The sequence below is a fragment of the Theropithecus gelada genome, chromosome 11 (assembly GCF_003255815.1).
Source record: "Theropithecus gelada isolate Dixy chromosome 11, Tgel_1.0, whole genome shotgun sequence".
Taxonomy (NCBI): Eukaryota; Metazoa; Chordata; class Mammalia; order Primates; family Cercopithecidae; genus Theropithecus; species Theropithecus gelada.
In genome coordinates this window covers 75,816,518-75,836,133 of record NC_037679.1, presented here as the reverse complement: position 1 = coordinate 75,836,133, position 19,616 = coordinate 75,816,518, and the positions used below count along the sequence as shown (strand labels likewise).

Here is a 19,616-nt window from a genome sequence, read left to right as displayed (position 1 = left end):
TGTCGCCCAGGCTGGAGTGCAGTGGCCGGATCTCAGCTCACTGCAAGCTCCGCCTCCCGGGTTCACGCCATTCTCCTGCCTCAGCCTCCCGAGTAGCCGGGACTACAGGCGCCCGCCACATCGCCCGGCTAGTTTTTTGTATTTTTTTTAGTAGAGACGGGGTTTCACCGTGTTAGCCAGGATGGTCTCGATCTCCTGACCTCGTGATCCGCCCGTCTCGGCCTCCCAAAGTGCTGGGATTACAGGCTTGAGCCACCGCGCCCGGCCGGAACACTATTTTTTCTTGAAAGAACAACTGATAACACTAGTTATTCAGATTTGGGTATTTGGTAGACGTTTTCTTGAAAACGAAGTGAGCTTGTTACTTTACAGAAAACATCTGACATTATTTACCAATGATAATATTTAAGCTTTCAAGTGAAAATTAGAATTTTGGAAGATGTGTATCTGCTACCCTTAGCTTGTAACTTTCTAACACCTAAAGATTAAATCCCTGGTGATATTAACAAATGTGATTTTTTTAGTATTGTATAATGAAAATGTGTCAATTAGAAGATCTGCATAAGATCTGTTCAATGTGCAAGACAGACTCATGGATATGAACAGTTTATGAAAAATTCATTGATATGGTTTCAGATGCCACGTTGTGCTGAAGAAACTGGGTTTTTTGGTAAGTTTTATTGAGATATAATTCACATATCATACAGTTCACCCATTTAAAGTATATAATGCTGATTTGTAGTATATTCACAGGCTGGGCACGGTGGCTCACACCTGTAGTCACAGCACTTTGGGAGGCTGAGACAGATAGATCACCTGAGGTCAGGAGTTTGAGACCAGCCTAGCCAACATGGTGAAACCCTGTCTCTACTAAAAATACAAAAATTAGCAGGGTGTGGTGGCGCATGCCTGTAATCCCAGCTATTCGGGAGCCTGAGTGAGGAGAATCACTTGAACCTGGGAGGCGGAAGTTGCACTGAGCCAGGATCCACCACTGCACTCCAGCCTGGGTGACAGAGCAAGACTCTGTCTCAAAAAAAAAAAAAAAAAAAAAAAAATTAAAAAGTAGTATATTCACAAACCAGTAGTTTTAAAACATCTTAATCATCTTCTTCCCCCTACCCCTCAGTCCTAAGCATTCAGTAATCTACTTTGTTTCTATACTTTTGCCTATTTTAGATATTTCATGTAATTGACATTCTATAATGTGTGGTCTTTTTTGACTGGCATTTGCATTTAGCATAATGTTTTCAAAGTTCATCCATGTCCTAGCATGTATTAGCACTTCATTTTTATGTCCGAATAATATTCCGTCGCTTGCATCTGTCACATTTTCTTTATTCATTCTTCGTTGAGAGACATTTGGGTTGTTTCCACCTTTTAGTTATTATGAATAATGCTGTTACAGACCTTCATTTACAAGTTTTCGTGTGGACACGTTTTCATTTCTCTTGGTATATTCCTAGGAGTGGCATTACTGGGTCAGATGGTAAATCTGTGTTGAACTTTTTGAGGAACTGCACAACTGTTCTCCAAACTGGCTGCACTGTGTGCAGTGAACTTTTAGTAACCTGCAGTTGTCAAATTCTGGTGTAGTATTTAGTGTCAAGTATGGTACAGTATTATCCATAATTTTCTGTGAAAGTTATTAAAGTAGTCCTCCCTTTTCCAACTACACATCTGTGTGAAATAGATTTTCTTCGTGTGCTCCAACGCAGACAATATATTGTGACAGATTGAATATAGAGGTCGCTTCGGAGATTCAGCTGTCTTCCATTAAGGGAGACATTAAAAAGTTTGCAGAAATATAAAAACATTGCCCCTCTCCTTACTATGTTTTTTTAAAGTGTTTTTTTCATAAAAAAACTCATGTACTGAATTCATTGTTGTTTTTAAATGAATAAAAATGATCTAAAATAAACATTTTAAGGATTTATGTTTTAATTTTCAATACGGTAGGCATCAATAGCCATAACTCACATAAACCCACGTATTGAGGTCCTCAGTAATTTTTAAGATTAGAAAGGGTGGCCGGGCGCAGTGGCTCAAGCCTGTAATCCCAGCACTTTGGGAGGCCAAGACGGGCGGATCACGAGGTCAGGAGATCGAGACCATCCTGGCTAACACGGTGAAACCCCGTCTCTACTCGGGAGGCTGAGGCAGGAGAATGGCGTGAACCCGGGAGGCGGAGCTTGCAGTGAGCTGAGATCCGGCCACTGCACTCCAGCCTGGGCGACAGAGCGAGACTCCATCTCAAAAAAAAAAAAAGATTAGAAAGGGTTCCAGGACCAAAGACTTTGAGCCCCGCTGTTCTGAGTGCTCCCGCAGAGGCACTGCTGCTCAGCTGGCCTCAGTTTGGGGGGTCTTCCACTCCCTAGCTGTGGGCCTTGAGGGAGTTGGGGTTCTTCCTCTGTAAAATGGAGATGGTGAGATGGAATGTACGGGTCCAGGGTGTGTAGCATTGATTGAGAAGAGGCTATGAACACTGTGAAGCTCCTCGTGCCCCTTAGCTCCGCTGCAGTGAGACTGGAAACTCGTGGAGCAGATGCGGCAGCTTTTGCCTGGAGAATAGTTGGTTATCCTCTCTGCTGCTTTGAATTCCTCTTTTCTTTGGTTTTCATGTTAATTAATGCTTAGGGGGATAACTTAAATTGTAGAGTTGGGAGACAGGAGAAATCAGTGATGATGTTGGGGATGCCATTGAGGGAAGGGTTGGGAATGGTGAATGGTACCAGGTTTCTTGGGTGCATTTATTTAACAGATAACACCAACTGTGTGCCAGGCACTGTTCTGCTGGATGGCGGAGACGGAGTGGGCAAAGCAGCTGACGTCTCTCCCCTCCAAGAGCCTGTATTGCGCTAGCGGGTAAGGAGGAGAGATAGTAAATAAGCAAGGTGATTTCAGATAATGATGTATGTTACGAAGGAAACAAAACAAGATGACATGATCTAGTGGCAGGGCGGGCTTAACTATCGAGGCATTTGACCTGAGATTAAACAAGTTTCGATTTTGGGAGTTGGAAGGGTCCTTAGAGTTCCTCTTGTGTAACCAGATGTTCTCATACGTGTTCAAATGAGACTTTCTGAAAGTCTCAGCGCTGTTTGCATAACTCCTTGAAAGTACATGAACATGTTCAGCCTTAAAGGAGCTAAGTGTAAACTGGTGCCAAGTTAGATACTGTCTAAAGTGAAGTATATATCATATAGTATGAGAGTTGCTAATTTGGTGGGGATTTTTTTGTTTTTCACTGATTACTAAGATATATATATATATATATATATTTCAGAGTGTTTGTCTCATGTTGCACAGGGTAGAGGAGGGGAACAGTTACCCATAATCTCACTAACCAAAGGCATCCACTGTTCGCATTTGGGCATGTTTTCTTCCTGCCATTTTTCATACTTTTTGTTTGTATAGTTGAGGCATACCGTTTCTTCACTTAACATATAAGTATTTCCCTATCTTTAAAAGCTGTTTGGAAATATGATTTTTATAACTAAAAATTTCCATTATCAGGCTGCATTTAGCCATTTCCCAAAATACTAGACATTTGGAGTACCCTCTGGCCTTTCTCCACCTCCCCTCTCTTTTTTGAGGTTCATAAGCAAGTCTCTCCTAATGACAAGAGTGCCTTATGTTTCCGTGCTTTACTGCTTACGTGGGACATTTATCTCACTTGACCTGTGATAACTCCTGAAAAGTATACAGCACAGTTATGAATATACCCCTTCTGAAGTCAGACACAAAGCAACACATTCGTAATCACAGTGTGTTTCTATAGCTCTTTACAATTAGGAAGAAAGCCCTCAGGTACTTTTGGCTCCTGCTCTTCTCTTTGTACCTACCGCACCCCACGTGGACATGTGTCACAGCATCTGCAGTGCTTGATTTTGCACTGATATATGGACGTACCCCTTCCTCAACAGTTCTGAGGCTCTTCGAATACAGAACCGGACTGCCGTTCGTCTCTGTATCCTTAGCATTCTGTAAGAACTAGATACCTTTGAATGAATTTCGAATTTAAAAAAAACAAATATGAAGAAAAGCTTAAAATTGAGACAGCCTAATAGGATAGGTGAAACAGTTCAGGAAAGGTAGAAAGCCCCCTATCCTGTGAAGGAGTGCCCTCAGCACCCTTTGCAAGACTGGGCCTTCAAAAAAGCAAACATTGCTAAGTCATTTCTGCTACATGCCTTCACTATCCTTTTGGCAAGGTCTTGAGTATTCGTGTTTGAAAATGCATTGAAGTGCTGGGAGAATTGCTTTCCTGTTTACCAGGAATGTCATTATGTGGCAGGGGTCGTTCTGGGATGCACTTGACCGTGAACTCTTGTTTTCTTTCCAGACAACAACAGGATAGCGTGGGAGTAATGTTAAGGGCACTTTTAACCTTGTCGTAAAATCCAGTTTACTGTACTTTGACCAAGCTCTTAATAGTCTTTATGGCTATTAATTTATCTAGGGTAGCATTTGCAGCTCAGTTTAGTTTGCACATAGCTTGATGATGCAGTTAACTGATAGGGTCCCAGTAGAGCAGAAGAGTATGAATTTACAGGTAGTTAAGCAGCATGCTCCTAAGTGATTTGTCCTATACTCCCAAGGCTCCTGCACTTAGCTCCTCTTCTCACAATGACTGAGGAATACGGATGTTGTTTTTGTATGACCCGTTCTGGTCCTGCTAGTACCAGTTCTTTCTTTGCAAAGAAACAAAAGGGAGGGGGCAGAATAGAAATTAAAGCCACCTTGAAAGACGGTAAATTAAAGAACAAAATCCGGTACCGGTGGAGTTGTGGTCAAATTGTAAACACTGTTATTTAAATGCTGGTACTATTACAGATGGTAGGTATAATGTGGGAAATCATTTGGCACTACATAGCGTTTTACTACAAGTTATTCAAGAGAATTGTTTTAAAAACTCCACATTTTATTGCAATATTATCTGTGCTAACAGAAACCTGGGCCTGATGTTGATCTATAGAAGATGTGTTTACTAAATGATGGCACATCAACATGACGGATTATTAGATAGCCTCGAAAATGTGATTATCAAGGTAATGTAGGGACTTGGAAATGTTTTACTATCCAATTAGTGTCAAGAAGAGCTGAATGCAAAACATCCTAATTTGTATAAATGTTGAGGTCAAAAGCTAGAAGCCAATATGCAAAAACAAATAGAATTTATTTAAGTTGATGAGATTATGGACAATTTTTGCCTTTAGTGTTGGTAATTGTGTTTTTTAAACAATTTTTTGAATAATTGTAGATATACAGAAAAGTTCTAAGTATAATAGAAAGTTCCTACAGAATCTTTACTTAATTTCCTTCTGTTGTTAATAATCGTTTTTAATGTTGTTTTCACTTTATTTTAAATTAAAAAGAATATTCCCAAGATGATTAAAGATAATTTTAATAACCACATATGTCCCTCCCATGTTAATAGTCTGTAGTATAGTAGTTCCCCCTTGTCTGTTCTGAGACCCTCAGTGGAAGCCTGAAACTGCGGCTAGTACCAAACCCTCTCCATACTGTTTTTCGACCTGGTAACTGAGTGACTACTAAGTGACTAACATGGATATGCTGGATGAAGGAATGATGCCCAGCCTGGGCGGGACGGAATGGGATGGCGTGAGGTTGCACCATGCTACTTAGAACGGTGGTCAGTTTAAAACTTAGGAACTGTTTACTTCTGCAGTTTTTCATTTAATATTTTTGGACCACAGTTAACTATAACTGTTAAACTTCAGAAAGTAAAACCATGGGTAAGGGAGACTACTGTATATCTTTCCATACCATTATCTGAGCTCTTACAAACCTATATGTGCTTGTTATCATAATTATTATCATAATATGTGTGATAGGCACATTATTCTGCAACTTGCTTTTTCCCTTAATAATACACTATAGTCATGCCCTGGTCTGCAACCCTGTCTTTGTATTGAAATCATCTAGGTACTTTAAAAATACTGATTCCCAGGTCTCCACAGATTTTTCTTGCCCATAGGTGGGCTTAGGAATCAGAATTTGTTTTTATGCTGCCTTCGTTAATCTAATGTGCAAAAGTCAGGTTGTAGAACTGCTACTCTAGTTAAATAGCTATCAGTCGTATCTAAGTTTGGTTGTAACAGTATTGTTATACCCGTGTTCATTCAGTCATTTCTCTGTTACTGGGGTGTCAGGGGTTTTGTTTGTTTGTTTGTTTGTTTTTGAGACGGAGTTTTGCTCGTCGCCCAGGCTGGAGTGCAATGGTGTGATCTTGGCTCACCGCAGCCTTTACCTTCTGGGTTCGTGCAATTCTCCTACCATCACACCCGGCTAATTTTTGTATTTTTAGTAGAGGTGGGGTTTCACCATGTTGGCCAGGCTGGTCTCAAACTCCTGACCTTAGGTGATCCACCGGCCTTGGCCTCCCAAAATGTTGGGATTACAGGCATGAGCCACCACGCCTGGCGGGTTTCAGGTTTTTTATACCATTGCAATGATCATGTTGTAAACATCCCTGTGTTTCCCTATACATTGGTGTTTTCCATAGGATAGACCTGAGTTTCCTGGGCCACACTGTATGTAGATACGTATTTTTAAAATACTAATAGATCTTCCCAGATTACTTTCCTAGATAAATTTTAGTAACTATAAAGATCTTTACCATTTTTTAAGTATATAAGCCTCTTCATCAAATTTTCAAGATTAGCCCGTTTTGCTTAAAAAGCGACACATAACAGGTTATTTTTAAAGATAACAGCCGCAGAACTCCGTTAGAATAGTGAATGTTTCAAGTACATTAAAGAGCCTTTGGGAGGGAGTCTTATTGCTTTGTTATCCAGGAATCCACTGAAGCATTCAGAAGAGGCTCTCTCAAGCTTGGCTTGTTTTCTAGCAGTTAGGCAGCTTCCTCCTTAGGTTTTTTTTTTTTTTTTTTTTTTTTTTTTAACAGTGTAGAAAATATTATAACAGTATAGAAAAGGTAGTTTTGAAAGCTGACTCCTACTGGACATAGCTTCTTCAAGGCCAGAAGAGATGGTCTTAAACTCTTGACTCCAGGGCAACTCTTCTAATTGCTTGTATGGGTAGAGGGCTGGCTGACCCGGGCGTGTTCGGCAGAGGGTTACATACTCAGTGGTCCTTCACAGAAGAAATTCGCAAGTTGACATGCTTCATTTTGCTCCTAAAATCAGACTCCTAATTCACATTTTCCCAAACGTCTTCCACCAAAGTACCTGTAACTGCAAATGAAAGGGACTTTGTGCTCTAGATGTCTGAGATGAGAGTCACAAAAGTTTCTTCTGCTCTTTAAAAAGTGCATTCACATTTTAAGTTCTGTTCCACAATGTATTTGTTTTAATATGAAAAATATTTTAAATTACTTGTCATCAGAAAGAAAAAGTCCAAAACTTTTCCTCTCCAATTTTTTCATAAAATTAACACTTTTATACACATTTATAATGTGCACGTCATCCAGAAGCCACGCATGTAAGTATGCCAGTTTTGAAGCATAGCGCTAGCTTATTACTTTTTCCTTCAGGTTTATTTTATGTCTTTGGCTCAGGCTTTGCTTGTACCAGGAGAGTACAGATTCCTGTAGTGTAAGCCTTTTATAGTATTTCTGTCCTCTTACTGTAGCTTCTATGAAAAATTGGTGAAATTGTAAGAAAGGATACTGGATACTTAACCTTCTCACTTATGGTTTCTTTGCAGGAGGAGAGGGCAGTGAGAGATAGGAATCTCCTCCAGGTTCATGACCATAATCAGCCCATCCCGTGGAAAGTGCAGTTTAACTTGGGCAATAGCAGTCGTCCGAGCAATCAGTGCCGCAACTCCATTCAAGGGAAGCACCTCATCACGGACGAACTCGGTGAGGCTGGCTTCCCTTCCTCTCCAGGCGATCAGGAGCGTAGACTGGTTGGGCCATTCATAGGGTTTTTGTTTTACTAGGGATTCCTCTGCAACACATTTCCCCTCCTCGCTCATTTGCAGCATTCCCCAGGTTTTTGTCTTCTATACCCTACTCATCATTCAAGGTTCCCTTCAACATCAGAGAAGCTTGTTTTGATAACTCTAACTCTTAAAAGTTCCTTCTGCCTACAACTTACAGCATGAGCACTATGTCATGCATTAGTCCCCAGGCCACTTCTGACAATTTCTCCCCAGCCTCACTATTTCCCCATCTTGCCAATCTTTTTTTCTCATCTTGATGGTGAACTCTGTAGGATAAGAGCTCAGTTTTCCTTCGTGGTGACCTGAGTAAAATTCACATTGTGTTGACACTCAAGAAGTGTACTTGTTGACTGACCAGATAATTTCAAAGTAATTATAAACACATTCAAAAGGTATGACTCTTAACAGTGAAAATGTAAATCTATTTGATACGGTTTTCGCACTTCCTTGTAAGCTGTCAGAAGACTGTGCCTGGGCAAGGTGGTGGACTAGACACCTGCTAAGCTCCTCCCACTTAAAGAATGTTGAGTCTTCCCAAACAGTGAGACTCCTGCTAGTGCTTAGCATGCGCTCATGGAGCCCTTCCTATGTGCTGGGCACTGGGCTATCGCCTTTGATTTTCGCAACAGTCCTATGAGGTGGATACTGCTATCCTCATATTATAGGTGAAGACATAGCACCAAAGGTTAAGGAACTGGCCCAACATTGCCAAAGACTTTTATAAACCATAAACGTGATACCATTATCACATCAAAAAAAGTAACAATTTCTCCTAATGTCAAATATCCAACAGTATGTAAAGTTCCCTGATTGTTTTACAGATTTTCTTTTCTGCTGGTGGTTTGCAAATAACATGTTTTTTTTTTTTTTCAAGAGCAAATTTTGCCCTGTTTCAAAAAGTCTCAGAACAAATGGATTATGAACGTGACAGTATAGAAATTGCTATAGGTAACGTGTTAGAATCTTCATATACATAATGAATCTGAACTAAATGAAGACACTTGCTGTCTTGAAAATGAAAGCCACAGGCCGATGTGGTGACTCACACCTGTAATCCCAGTACTTTGGGAGGCCAAGACAGGAGGAGCACTCAAGCCCAGGAGTTCAAGACCAGCCAGGGCAGCATAACAAAACTGTCTCTATAAAAGATAAAAAATTAGCTGGATGTGGTGGCACACTGCAGGTGGCACACCTCAGCCTCCCAAGTCCCAGCTACTCGGGAGGCTGAGGTGGGAGGATCATCTGAGCCTGGGGAGGTCAAGGCTGCAGTGAGCTGTGATTACACCACGGCACTGCAGCCTGGGTGACAGAGTGAGGCCCTGTCTAAAAAAAAATTAAGAGAAAAACACAGTGCATTATTGCTTAAAAAAGCGGGGGTTGCATTCCTTGCAAAATAAGAACACTTTAAAAAGATCTCAAAGTCTCCAAACCAGAGATGAGATTATTTGAAAATAAAGAAAGGAGCTGGAAGAAAACTGCCCACCTCAGGTTAGAGTGTTTTGTACCAGAATGCATTCCCAACTCAGCAGTGATGCCAGTGACAAGCTATGTTTTTAAGATCACATTGAAAAAGCAAATCATACTGAAAATAATGTGGGTTTTGTTTTTTAACAAGCAGAGTGAAGTTTAGCAAAAGGAAGTGACTTCCACAAGATGACATAGTCAATAGGCAGACATTGACTTGGAGTTCAGAGCTTCTTACAGGATGTGTGACACTCAGTGAGAACACATGAAATCTTACACACTCATTCTAATGTTTTAGCGCTGGGTTGTGAGCGCAGTTTGTCATCTTTTATCTTAGCTAGTGAAAGAATATTCTTTTGATTAATTTAGATGAGACAGACTCTTGGACTCCTTGAGTCCAGAAATGAAGGAATCAATCAATCAGTAAAAATCCAAGAGCTACAGGTTTTATTTTTCTCCATGAATATGGGTGAAGTAAGTAGTTTAGTAAAGAAAGCATGTAAGAACTTACGCCTCTTAGCAAACAGATGCTGCTGTGAATATTGCCAGGGTAACACATTATTAAATAAGATCACTTGCATTTACAAACTTTTAATAGGCTGGAAGTTAATTTTCAAGGCAATAGCAACACAGTATGAGGTTGTGATCTTACAGGACTGCTTGTTGGAGATAACATTTGAGTGAGTAGATGTCTGATGCAAGGTGAGAGTTCTTGATGAGCTTGCATTCACCAAGCTAGAAAGAGCTGCATTTCAAGGCCGAATACTGTAAGTTGGCAGTGGGGGGAAAAAAAGGATGCCTGAGATGCTGACACTTACAAGATGAAAAGTAAAGGGCAGAAAGAGAATTTCAACTGGCAGAGTTTAAGTCACATTATATAGAGTTGCTGTATGTTTATTATTTTGAGCAGAATTTTGAGGAAAATGCTAACTAACTTATTTACATTTTGTGTTGGTTTCTAGTCCCTGTAAAGAAAATGAGTAGAAATAGGAAGAATCCCAAGAAACATTTACTATAGCATTAGAATCATCCTCTCTTAATTTAGAAGACAGAATAACATAAACAACAACTACAACAAAAGGCACCGATTCCCAAGTATCCAGAACCTGGTTCTCTATAGGCCTCATTTGCTCAAGTCTTAAGTGAGGGCCCTTTTAGTTTCTTCATTACCATTGTTCTACTGGTGCCTCCTGCTTTTGAACAGACTTTGTTTTCTAAAGTAGTTTCTGAAAACAACCTTATATATACTTCAGCAAGTCTCCTTCTCTGAGGATGAAGAAGCTGGGCGTTTGGAATGCAGCGATGCGGGGAGCAGCTGCTCTGCACCTGTGGGCCTGAACGTGCACCTGGGAGCTCATGTGTGCACCTGGGAGTTTCCTCAGGGCCATTGGTGGCCCTTATGGACTTATCCTTACATTTTTCTGTCCCATTCCCAGAAGGATGTAGAGAAATGTCTGTTTAGCAGCTCTGAACAATACATTAGCTTTTGTAAGGAGATTTTTTTTCTCTAAAGTTGGGCATGAATGGGCTGGGTTGGAGGGGGCATGTGTATATAGATGATGGGATTTATAAAAAGTTGAAGGGAGGGATTAGGAGATTTTTTTCTTTCTTGAGTATTAGACAACTGCATTCCCAAAGGCCGAGGGGTGATTGAGTCCCTGGCGTGTACACGTACAAATCAGTTTATAAGAGTTAGATGTGAATATTTCTATTTTTATAATCCTCCAAATTATTCAGTAAGCAGCGAGCGTCTGAAAGATATTTGTAAAGAGTGCTTTGTTTGCTCAATCTAGAAGGATCTCACTTTTGTGAATCAGTGCCTTGGTTTTTTTTCTGTTTTAAAGTTTTTGTTCAGAAAAGAATGACATTTTTTCTTCAGGCACAGATGAGATGTTGGCTTGCATAGGTTAGAACAGGAGAACGTAGCTATAGCTTGACCTGGTGATGAAATCAAACATGTGCCAGCAGACTAAACAGTAGGTGTAGGTAGGTTCCGACGTGTAGTCTGGCGATAACAGGGGAGTGCCTGCTTCCTGTCAATGACTGCATGGGGAAAGCAAGTCCGACTCACATTATGTCCAGTTTCCAGCTCTTCGGTGCTTGGGATGATGCCCCAGACTCCAGCTTCTGTCTCTATACTTTCACTGCTGCTTCATGGTCATCCCTGGTAGGGAGGTGGCAAGGCTGCTGGTTTTATGCTAAGGTTGGTCTCTGACTTTCAGGCTACGTTTGTGAGAGGAAGGATTTGCTGGTAAATGGCTGCTGTAACGTCAATGTCCCTAGCACGAAGCAGTACTGCTGTGATGGCTGCTGGCCCAACGGCTGCTGCAGCGCCTATGAGTACTGTGTCTCCTGCTGCCTGCAGCCCAACAAGGTATGGGGAGTTGCTCCTGGTTCTGCGACTCCGTTTTTCTTTTGGCCTTTGTTTTATGATGAGCATTAGGCTGTTCATGTGAGGCTCTTCTGAAAATAAAACTTAGGAACTTTGTAGGTGTCAGAAATTGCTGCACAGTAGCTTTTATCTAACGTGAAAGGAGGTGGTTCCCAGTTGCTTGAATGGTTCTTTTGCAGAATGGACCATTGTATTGCTAATCACATATCTAATGAATAAGATACCCAGGGTGCTTTGGCATGCACGTGTATGCATGCGTGTGTCCCTTCCCCTCCCTTCTTTTCTCCTTCTCTTTCCCCCCTCCCCATCCCTGTATCAGCATTCTCTTAGTTTAGGAGAGATAGGCAAGGTCACCTTCTGCTGGCTTAGGTAATTTATTACAGGCACTAACTTTTGTTTCCATAGCAACTTCTCCTGGAGCGCTTCCTCAACCGGGCAGCTGTGGCATTCCAGAACCTCTTCATGGCAGTCGAAGATCACTTTGAGTTGTGCCTGGCCAAATGCAGGACCTCATCCCAGGTCAGAAGCTGTGATGTCTCTAGCTGTGGGATGGCAGCTGATCGGTTAGAAGGAAACTAGAAAATACACACTGAGATCCTTTTGGTGGGGTGGTAATGGAGAAGAGAAGAGACTCAAATGAAGCTATGTCACGCTTTGTTTAGTGTGATGATAGTATTTAAAATGTCAATGTGAGATTTATACAAGTTAGGGGAGGTGAAGCATTTTTATTAAATCAAGGTCTAATTAACTTGCATCTCTTCTATGTGGTTGGTGCATTTGCTCCTTAAGTGGAAGCTTAAAATTATTTTTAAGTCTGGTGGCGTCCTAATAGTCCAGCTCCTAAGAGAAGGTCCTCCTCCCGTCTTTGAAATATGACTAAGGCTTTCCAGTAACCACTTGTTTAGAGTAAGTAGCAATTTGTTCTGGGATGGAGTCGTCGTTTATTTAGGATTCAAGGGGATGAGGCAGGTGAATGTTTAAAAATACATGAATAAATCTGTAGGCTGTCAGGCTCTCAATACATATTAGCGTGCCGTCATTAAATGCTTCGCTCTTTGGGCATTAAATATTATTGCACCTGCTGCCGAAAGCGTCTGAAAGTCTTTTGCCTTTTCATCACTGTCTCCTCGGCTCTCAGCTATTGTGGTTGGGCAGTTGTCGTAGCTCTCTTTGTAAAATCACCAGACATGTTTATTATACAAGCACACTTCTTCTGGCTTCTATTCATGGTGTCTCTAAGATTTTACTGGCTTCGTCTGAGATAACGGACTCATTTGTCATTCTCCAAAGCTCTTGTACCCTTTGCCAGATTTCTGTAGTCCACCTTTTGATTTTATGCCCCTTCTCATGTCTCTGGTTTGTTCTGTGAGCATACAGTATCATTGGGTAAATGTTTCAGGGATTATAATGAGCATTTGAAAACATTAAGAAATTCCTGATGGTCTTGTTTTGCTTGAAGAGCTTTCCACTTGAATGAGCTTTAAAGGAAATGAGGAGGAAGGCTGAACACATGACTCATTTTGATTCAGATTCTCTCTCATTCTGAGAAACGCTAGAAAAGGCGAAGTATTTTCTTTCCTTCACTGATAAAACCCAGGAATTATTTCTAGTCTTCAGTGAAGCTACTATACTTTTGAACTTGGTCTTTTTACCATAAAAAGATTTCCCAATTGCCATTTGATTTGTTTTGATAAAAGTATCCCGAGAAAGAGAAGATTTGGCTATATGTCTGTTAAATTGGATGAATATTTACAAGTTTGTTGCTTAGCATTGGTCTTGGACTAATTAATGAATTCTAGACTAGCCAAAAACTCAAGTTGCTTGTATGAAAACAAATTGCTGAAAAATTAGCCATCAGGAATGATTGTCTGCTTTAAATCACACTTCCAATTTGCTTAGCCAAATGAGGCTTGCATGGTATTGTAGGAATTGGCTCGTGCACCAAATTTTTAGGTACATAAACTTTATGAAAGCGATTTAAAGTGCATCTCCTTAGTGTCTCCGCAGCGTGCCTTACCGGGAACTAAATGAAGCACAGAATCAGGTGCAGAACGCCCATCGGATCTTAGACTGTTCCCAGTAATTGGAGAAAAAGTAGTTGTCTTGAGTCACCAGGTCACGGCGAAGTTACTCACTGGTGTACACAAAAAGAAACAGTGCCACAGTGATGTTATGTCCGTGTTCATGCTCTGCGCTGGCGTTCTGGGTTGAGCATTCTTGTTTGTTCCAGAAAGTGCCTTGGAGCCTTTAGTGACATTTGGAGATGGACTCGGCCAGCCTCCTGCAGGGAGAGTCTGACAGTCCCGATCCACTCTCACTCTTCCTAGAGGGAGGTGTGTGAAGCTGTGCTCACTCTCACCGCGCTCTTATCTTCCTTTTGCCAACAGAGCGTGCAGCATGAGAACACCTACCGGGACCCCATAGCAAAGTATTGCTATGGAGAAAGCCCGCCCGAGCTCTTCCCCGCATGAGGGGCGCGGCGGACTTGCTCCAGCCTGGGTTGACGGGCGCGGCGGACTTGCTCCAGCCTGGGTTGACGGGCGCGGCGGACTTGCTCCAGCCTGGGTGAGGAGGCCCTGCCGAAGAACTCGCCTCCTGGGGCCCAGCTTCAGCCATCGGGCCAGGCTGCGGGAAGAAGACAAAGGCAGCGTGAGGAAACCTTGGCTTTGACCACTTCTCGTGTTGTCATCGTTGGCTTTGCTCACCGCCCGGGCTTACCAGATGGAACTCTTCTGTAAAGCAGCTTGGACCCTCCAGCCAGTCCCATTCGGGAAAGAGGAAACCGGAGGCCGGGCTCGCGGTTTTGCTGGAGTTCTTGGATGACCCAGCCCTGGGACCTGCACAGGGACCTGTGACTTGTGTTCGTCGGGGGCCGGTGTCACTTTCCGTTTTGATCCAGGCCCTTTCACTGTAAAATTATTTATTGGATTCCTTTAGAGTAATGGGAAAATTCTAATGTTTTATGTAGGAAAATGCCTTGCCATTCTAGTTGAATATGTTCAAGGAAATTATTTTTGTTGTTGTTCTGTGTTCTCGAGTTTCAGGAGTTAAATCATTCTTCCTCCCAGATAAAACATTTTCTCTTTTAGGACGTGGATATTCTCTCTAGGCAGTTATTTTTGTTTGTATTTCGACAGTATCAAGCATAGGCCCTGAACATGACCTGTTAGCCATATCCTGACGTGTAAAATTATCTGAAAACTCAGACACTCTTCCATTCTAATCTAATTGCAAAATTTCTAGCAGTGGGCGCTGTGTGCCTGCCCTCAGGTTCTTTTCCAGTGGCAGTTGAATGTGCTCGTATACCCTATGGAGAGCACTGTTTTAGCAGAAATCTAATTTCTCTTCCTGGAGGAATTTGTTCTCATTTCTTTTGCCACTTAAAATTAACTGTGGGCTACTCAGCCAGGGTTCAGTGGGAGCCCCAGGAAGGTCAGAGGCAACCTCCTCCCCTGTTCTGTCAATAGAAACCCAATGTTGAGGCAATTCCTAAACACGCACCTTGCAGCTTGCTGTATGTGTTTATTCTTTATTGCCTTCAGCTTTGGGGATGTAACAGGTACAAATGTTTGGTTTCCCTATGATTTATAAAGAAGAAGAAGCCCAACTTCCTCTCAGAGCACTGCAAGAGAAGAGTCTTACACCTGCCCTCAGTGGGAGATGAGAATGGTCATTATGACTCAGAGAATGCTACACATGTAGGTTGCTGGTGTGTCCTGAATCCACAGGCATGAAACACTCCCCATTTTTCCTACTGTAACGCAGACTCTCCGGCTCAGGGTCTAGAATATGTGATCGTAAGATGAAGACATGCCCTTTGAATAGTACTGCTCTTTGGTTTCAGGAGTCACATGAACACACAACTCTCCTATATTCCTTCACGAACCTCAGGATTGAGCAAGGTCTGTCATTTTTTTGGTTCATATTATTGACCTGGGAGCAAGGTGCTAGTTCTATGGTCAGTATTCAACGTTTTTTTCCGGTGGAGCTTTTTCTTTGGGCCATGTTTCCCTTCCAATACATTCCTGCAGTATGTAGTGGCGTTCTTCCTTAACTTCCTCCTGCTACCTCTTATACTCATCTCCCAAAGTTATTTGCCTCCCTTAAGTAAGTTTTCCTAGAGGGTAAGCTGGTCAGGCAATTTTAAAAATATTAGATCCCAAGAAATCTATTCCGTTGGCATTGGACTTACCCGATTCCATGTGTTTGCAGCAGGACTACATCGAACTCTGATGTGACGGATCGTGGCATGTCTGCGTGTCTCATCCATCTATTGTTTTTGCTAACTCAGTTTGGAATTTCAGTGTCGGTCTTCCCCCGGTTGACATTGGTATCCGCCTCTCCTTTGAGCTTATTTTAACTCTTGAGCAACATAACGTAGATTTAATGTGAACAGTTTATACCAAAGGGCAGTCTGTGCCTATTTACGGATCCTCTCTGACTTTGTACTTGAAGAGTGCATTTTACATTTCCAGTGCTTTCACAAACAGGAACTCCAACCTTACAATGGAGACTTAAGCTTGCTTGTATTTCCACTTTGTGGATGAGGAAATATGAGAGGTGGAGTGACTTCCTGGGTCCCCACTGAGATTTAGTGACAGATGCCAAACAAGAACTCCATCTCTGACTCTAGATCTAGTCCTCTTCTCAGTCTCTTGCCAGCTCCAGCCCTGACACGGTGGGCGTCTCCCCTGAGAGCAGATACATTTCAATTGTCCAGGCCAAAAGAGGGGCGAGGCGGCCTAAACACCCAAATTAGGTGGAGGATCCAAAGGTCATTTTCATGTGGCTGTGGGATATGTTTTTTGTACTTCAGTCAGCTAGGGGTGTGTTCACGGTTTTTGGAAATTCACAGTGTTTGAGCCTCCATAATAAAGCCGGGCTGCAGAGGACCTGGCACGCGCTCCAGGCTCCCAGCTCCCAGTCTAGGACCCCTGCCTGCCCTCCACTCTGGTTTGTTTGTGGTTCCCTCGACCGAGGGTTTCTAGAATCAGGGACTTTGTCTAAGTTTTGTTTGCCTGGAGCCCAACGAAGCGTGTGGTACACGTTGGGAGTTTAGAAGATCACAAAAGGGATGAAAACACCTTCAGAAAAAATTTTATCGGTGGGGCGCGGTGGCTCACGCCTGTAAATCCCAGCACTTTGGGAGGCCAAGGCGGGTGGATCACCTGACAGCAGGAGTTCAGACCAGCCTGACTGACACGGTGAAATCCCGTCTCTACTAAAATTACAAAAATTAGCTGGGTATGGGGGCATGCACCTGTAGTCATGAGACTATCTCAAAAAAAAAGAAAAAAATGTTATTAATAAGTGAGTGTTTTAGGCTCAAGGGAATTGAGTCATACAGCGCATCTCCCCCAGTTCTGCATCTTATTTGCTGCGCTTGCTGAAGTTGTAAAGATTGGTCCTAACAGGGAAAGAAACATACAAGAGACTCTGAAAAGGGCTTTGAGACAGGCAAGGTCAAAGGAGGGAGGGAAACACCTTCCGCAGGGCCTGGGACCTGCCAGTGCTAGAGCTGTTTTTTAGTTTGTTTGTTTTGAGATGGAGTCTCGCTGTGTCACTCAGGCTGGAGTGCAATGGCGTGATCTCGACTCACTACAACCTTCGCCTCCTGGGTTCAAGCGATTCTCCTGCCTCACCCTCCTGAGTAGCTGGGATCGCAGACATGCACCACCACACCTAGCTAAGTTTTTGTATTTTTAGTAGACGGGGTTTCACCATGTTAGCCAGGCTGGTCACAGACTCCTGACCTCAGATGATCTGCCCGCCTCAGCCTCCCAAAGTGCTGGGATTACAGGTGTGAGCCATTGCGCCCGCCTGGATCTGCTATTGATGGGTGAGCTCCACAGCTTTTGCAGAAGCAGAAGATAGGACTTGAGAGCAGTGCTGTCACCTCTCAGCATGTCCCCAAGCCCAACTGGGGCCTCCTGGAGATGCCTCAGCCGGCGTTGGCCCCAAGGGAATCGTGGGGAACAGTTACACAATTTGCAAGTTTCTGAGTGCAGCTTTTCCCATCCTTGGGATCTGCAGATAAATTGTAAATGTAGCGAGGTACTGCTTATTGGATGTACTTTTCACAGGTAGGACAGAATTCTTTTGGGACTCTAGAGTTGGGAACTACCACTTCTTACTAGCGGCGTGGCCTAAGACAGTCTTCCTCCTCTGCGTCTCAGGCCCTTCATCTGTGAAATGGGGTCATAGCATCTGTCTCTCAGGGTCGCTGTGAAGTGTCGATGTGAGCAAGGCCTGAAGCTTGGCAAAAAGTCAGTGTCTGCAAGTCAGTGGGGAGCAATGTCAGGGACAGTAAGGGGTCGGCTCAGATCGGGTGGGTGGGCTCCTGGGGTTAGGGTAGGAATTACAGAGCTCTTGTTACTATTGTTACTATTTTTTAAAAGAACTCGTGCTAAAGATACGATATTTCAGATAATTCAGAAGCATGTAAGGATGAAACTTGGGATAACCTAAAATCCCACAACCTAGAGATACGCACCACCCATTTTTGTCTTCCCCCATTTTCTAGGCAAAAATGAAAGCATTTTGTCCTCTTGAAAAACAATTCTCAAATGAATATCCTATGTTACATAGAGGCCTATGTAATGCATTTGCGTGGCCACATGGTGTCAATTTCATGGATATACAATAATATTATTAATTCCCTGCTGAGGACATTAACTGGTTTCTAAGGCTGCTTGTTGTTTTTGCTACTACAAATAATGCATTGATGATAAATACTTTTACATACATGGTTGTGTGTTTATCTGAACTATTTTCACCAATATATTCACCTAGTGTGTATGGGAGTGTCCATTTTTGTCATACCCCTGATAACCCTGTGATAACATTTTTAAACATTTTGCTAATGGATCTCAATGTTCTTGTTTGAATGTATTTAATTTCTAGTAGAATGAGCCCCATTCCTTGTTTTGATTGGCTATGTATCATGTACATATGGTGAAAAGCCTATTCGTGACTTAGCCAATGTTGTTTCTTTTTCTCACTGATTACAACAGTATATTTTTAAATGAAAGCAGCCTTTGTCCCCTTCTCTTGTTTTTCAGCCCTGTGTTAGAAACAAGTAAGCTCACATATTCACAAACCAACTTTTCCAGTTCACCTAGGGCAGTGGGGCTCAACCAGGGGCCATTTTACTCCCCAGGGAACACTTGGCAATGTCTGGAGACATTTTTGTCACAGCTGGGGAGGAGGGCAGTACTGTGGGCACTGGTGGAGGGAGGCCAGGGATGGTGCCCAACATCGTGCAGTGCCCGGGACAGCCCCCACGACACAGAATTACCTGGCTGGAAGTGTGAGCCGCCCTGCTCTGGGGTCACATGTCCCCCTTAGGTTGAACAGAGGAGCTCCTGGTAGCTGAGTGCTGACTTCATTATTTCCCTGCCCTTGCCTTCTGCTGTGCTGAAGTGCTGCTGATTAAATTACCCTGAAATCCCCACAGGACACGTTACTTCCTCACATGTCTCTACCAGCCCGGCGCAGCCTCAAGGAATGGCATTATTACTTTGCCACTGTGTCCTCACCGCACTCTTGGACTCCACCAAATGCAGACACCTTCCTGTCTGCAGAAGGATCTGGAGGAGTAGGAACGCCTCCCCTCCACGACAGATTGGCTCTCCCCAGCACCTCGCCAGCAGTTCTTTGAATGGAGTGGCTTTGGAGGTGGGGGTTGGGGAAGAAATGTGGGCCTGTCATCACAGATTCTGTTTAGAAAACTAGTCATTCTACTAAAAAGGTATCATGTAAGTAAATAGGAGCCAGAAAAACGAAGATAGTGGGACTCTGAGAAGCTTTCTCCACCTCTGGCCGGTTA

General features: G+C 42.8%; 1 protein-coding gene across 4 annotated transcripts in view; it reads left to right on the top strand.

Annotated features, from left to right (window-relative positions):
- Window positions 1–18,821, top strand: part of C11H12orf49 (chromosome 11 C12orf49 homolog) — a 25,883-nt gene extending 7,062 nt beyond the window's left edge. Inside the window, exons 2-5 of one of the 4 annotated variants that reach the window (XM_025403528.1) lie at window positions 7,693–7,849; window positions 11,619–11,770; window positions 12,194–12,307; window positions 14,176–18,821. In XM_025403528.1, the coding sequence (XP_025259313.1) occupies window positions 7,693–7,849; window positions 11,619–11,770; window positions 12,194–12,307; window positions 14,176–14,259 (507 nt within the window). In that variant the 3' untranslated portion in view covers window positions 14,260–18,821. The remainder of the gene's footprint in view (window positions 1–7,692; window positions 7,850–11,618; window positions 11,771–12,193; window positions 12,308–14,175) is intronic. The other 3 variants (XM_025403529.1, XM_025403530.1, XM_025403531.1) reach the window with 3 other exon arrangements.
- The last annotated feature ends 795 nt before the right edge of the window (window positions 18,822–19,616 follow it).